Source organism: Penaeus japonicus, unplaced genomic scaffold (assembly GCF_977035675.1).
Source record: "Penaeus japonicus unplaced genomic scaffold, GWHDUDI00000001_assembly GWHDUDI00000006, whole genome shotgun sequence".
Classification (NCBI taxonomy): domain Eukaryota; kingdom Metazoa; phylum Arthropoda; class Malacostraca; order Decapoda; family Penaeidae; genus Penaeus; species Penaeus japonicus.
Genome location: NW_028234408.1, coordinates 24,757,794 through 24,760,293, shown reverse-complemented (window position 1 = coordinate 24,760,293; position 2,500 = coordinate 24,757,794). Strand labels below are relative to the sequence as shown.

Sequence of the window (2,500 nt, the reverse complement as noted above, 5' to 3'; positions counted from 1 at the left end):
GAAACACGATTATACCAAAGGTCTAATCAGTCTATTTATATAGCGAATAGGCCTTCGGCAAAATCATGTGCCCAGTATAAATAGCCTACGTGTGTGTGTGTGTGTGTGTGTGTGTGTGTGTGTGTAATCTGAATATAATTGTTTTTTTAATTCCACAAAGAAAGTAAGCTTTCATCCATCCTAGAGTCTATTTACATTTGCTTCATCCTCGTTGATCCAAAATTTCTGAAAAATCTTTACACTTAATAGATAATCATATAGTATGGAAAAAAATATCCACAATCAAAAAAATACAAAATGTACAAAGACAGACAGAGAAAAGGATTTAGAGTCCTAGACCACTGGTTTCAAAAATATGCCTCGAGGGGTTATGTGCGGATGTGGTACTGCTAAGTCAGTTGTGCAACCCTGGCAAAGCACGCCTTCACTCTGGCTGGCGGCAGCGGGGGAGGGGGAGGGGCCAGGTAATGGTGGGGTGATAGAGAGAGGGAGAGGCCTCTGCTGGATCCTTTCCTTTCTACTTGTGTTCAACACGTGTGTTTAGTTCGTATTTAAGTCCAAATTCCTATAATTGTACTCGTGCATGATTATATCTTGCTTCGCGTATCACTTCCTCATCTTTTTTTTTTTTGTGTGTGTGTGTGTATGCTCGTTTATGTTCGTGTGTGAATTCACAGACAGATCTGGCATGTAATAATCTCCCCTTCCTCCCGCCCCTTACCCTGCAGGCCCCCGGAAGGCGCAACCACTCCTGTACACGGATGAGCCGATCTGCCCCCCGAACCAGCTGGCTTGCGGCGACGGGACCTGCATCGCCAAGGCATTCTTCTGCAATGGCAACATAGACTGTGAGGATGGGTCCGATGAAAATGCTTGCAGTAAGTATCATCTATAAGGAGATTTATCTTTTATAGCTAGTATAGAAAGAAGAAAACATTTATAGATTAATGAGTTTCGAATCCCTTTTTTGGTCTTGATTCCTAAGCTTTGTTGCCTCTGTTTCTCCCAGACGTGCGCGAGGACCCCAACCGCGCCCCGAAGTGCGACAAGGAGCAGTGCATCCTCCCCGACTGCTTCTGCTCCGCCGACGGCACGCGGATTCCCGGCAACCTGGGACTCAACCAGACCCCCCAGATGATCACCATCACCTTCTCCGGCGCCGTCAACGAGGGCAACATCGGCCTCTACCAAGAGATCTTCAATGAGAACAACAAGAACGCCAACGGCTGCCAGATCAAGGGCACCTTCTTCGTGTCGCACAGATACACCAACTACTCGGCCGTCCAGGAGCTCCACCGCAAGGGCCACGAAATCGCCGTCTTCTCCATCAGCAACCGCGCCGAGGCTTCCTACTGGACCGACGGCACCTACGACGACTGGCTCACCGAGATGGCCGGCGCCCGCCTCATCATCGAGCGCTTCGCCAACATCACGGACAACTCCATCATCGGCGTCCGCGCGCCTTACCTTCGCGTCGGCGGCAACACGCAGTTCGAGATGATGACAGATCAACTCTTTATCTATGATGCCTCCATCACCGCTCCCCTGAGTCGCGTCCCGCTCTGGCCCTACACCCTTTACTTCCGTATGCCCCACAAGTGCCACGGGAATGCCCAGAACTGCCCCTCCAGATCCCACCCCGTCTGGGAGATGGTCGTTAACGAGCTTGATCGCCGCGAAAACCTCGAGCACGACGAACAGCTGTCCGGTTGTCACTTCGTCGACTCGTGCACCAACATTCGAGACGCTGAACAGTTCGAAAAATTGCTGAACAACAACTTCGACAGACATTACAATTCGAACCGCGCTCCCCTTGGCCTCCACTTCACCGCAGCCTGGTTCAAGAGGAACAAGGAATTCAAGAACGTTCTCCTGAAGTTCATTAACGAGAAACGAGCACAGAACGACGTCTACTTCGTCACTCTCCTGCAGGTGATCCAGTGGATGCAGAACCCCACCGAGGTGACCGCCATTCGGGACTTCGCGGACTGGAAGGAGAAGTGCGACGTGAAGGGGCAGCCGTACTGCTCGTTGCCCAACTCATGCCCCTTGAGGACCCACGAGCTGCGAAACGAGGAGCACAATCTCTTCACCTGCATGGAGTGCCCGCGCAACTACCCCTGGCTTCTTGACCCTACTGGCGACGGCCTTGACCTCGTGTGAGGAAGAGGAGGAGGAGTGAGAGCCCTAGAAGGGGCTCGGATACCATGCAGCAATATTCCCAAAACGAGACCCTAGGTCCAGATTGACCGTACAGTATAGAATCTAGTCTTTATATTTTTGGGCCTGGTGCCTGATTTATTCTTTATTTGTGAACGTCCTCTTAGCTCCTTCAAGTAAAACTGGACCATGTTTTTCCTAAAGAAAAAAGAAAACGACATCCCTATATCTGCTCAAGTCACGAAAGCCTTCAATGGCTGGGATTGTGTTTTGTTATTTATTCAACCTATACCCTAACATCCTATACCCCTCCCCCTACCCCTCCCGCACCGTCACAGTA

General features: G+C 50.5%; 1 protein-coding gene across 1 annotated transcript in view; it reads left to right on the top strand.

Moving 5' to 3' along the window:
* The window catches only part of LOC122243075 (chitin deacetylase 1), a 12,275-nt gene that overhangs the window by 9,008 nt on the left and 767 nt on the right, over positions 1-2,500 (top strand). The window contains exons 4-5 of the mRNA XM_043000542.2: positions 729-878; positions 1,010-2,500. The exon at positions 1,010-2,500 is cut by the window's right edge and continues 767 nt beyond it. Coding sequence (XP_042856476.1) covers positions 729-878; positions 1,010-2,163 — 1,304 coding nt within the window. The 3' untranslated portion in view covers positions 2,164-2,500. The remainder of the gene's footprint in view (positions 1-728; positions 879-1,009) is intronic.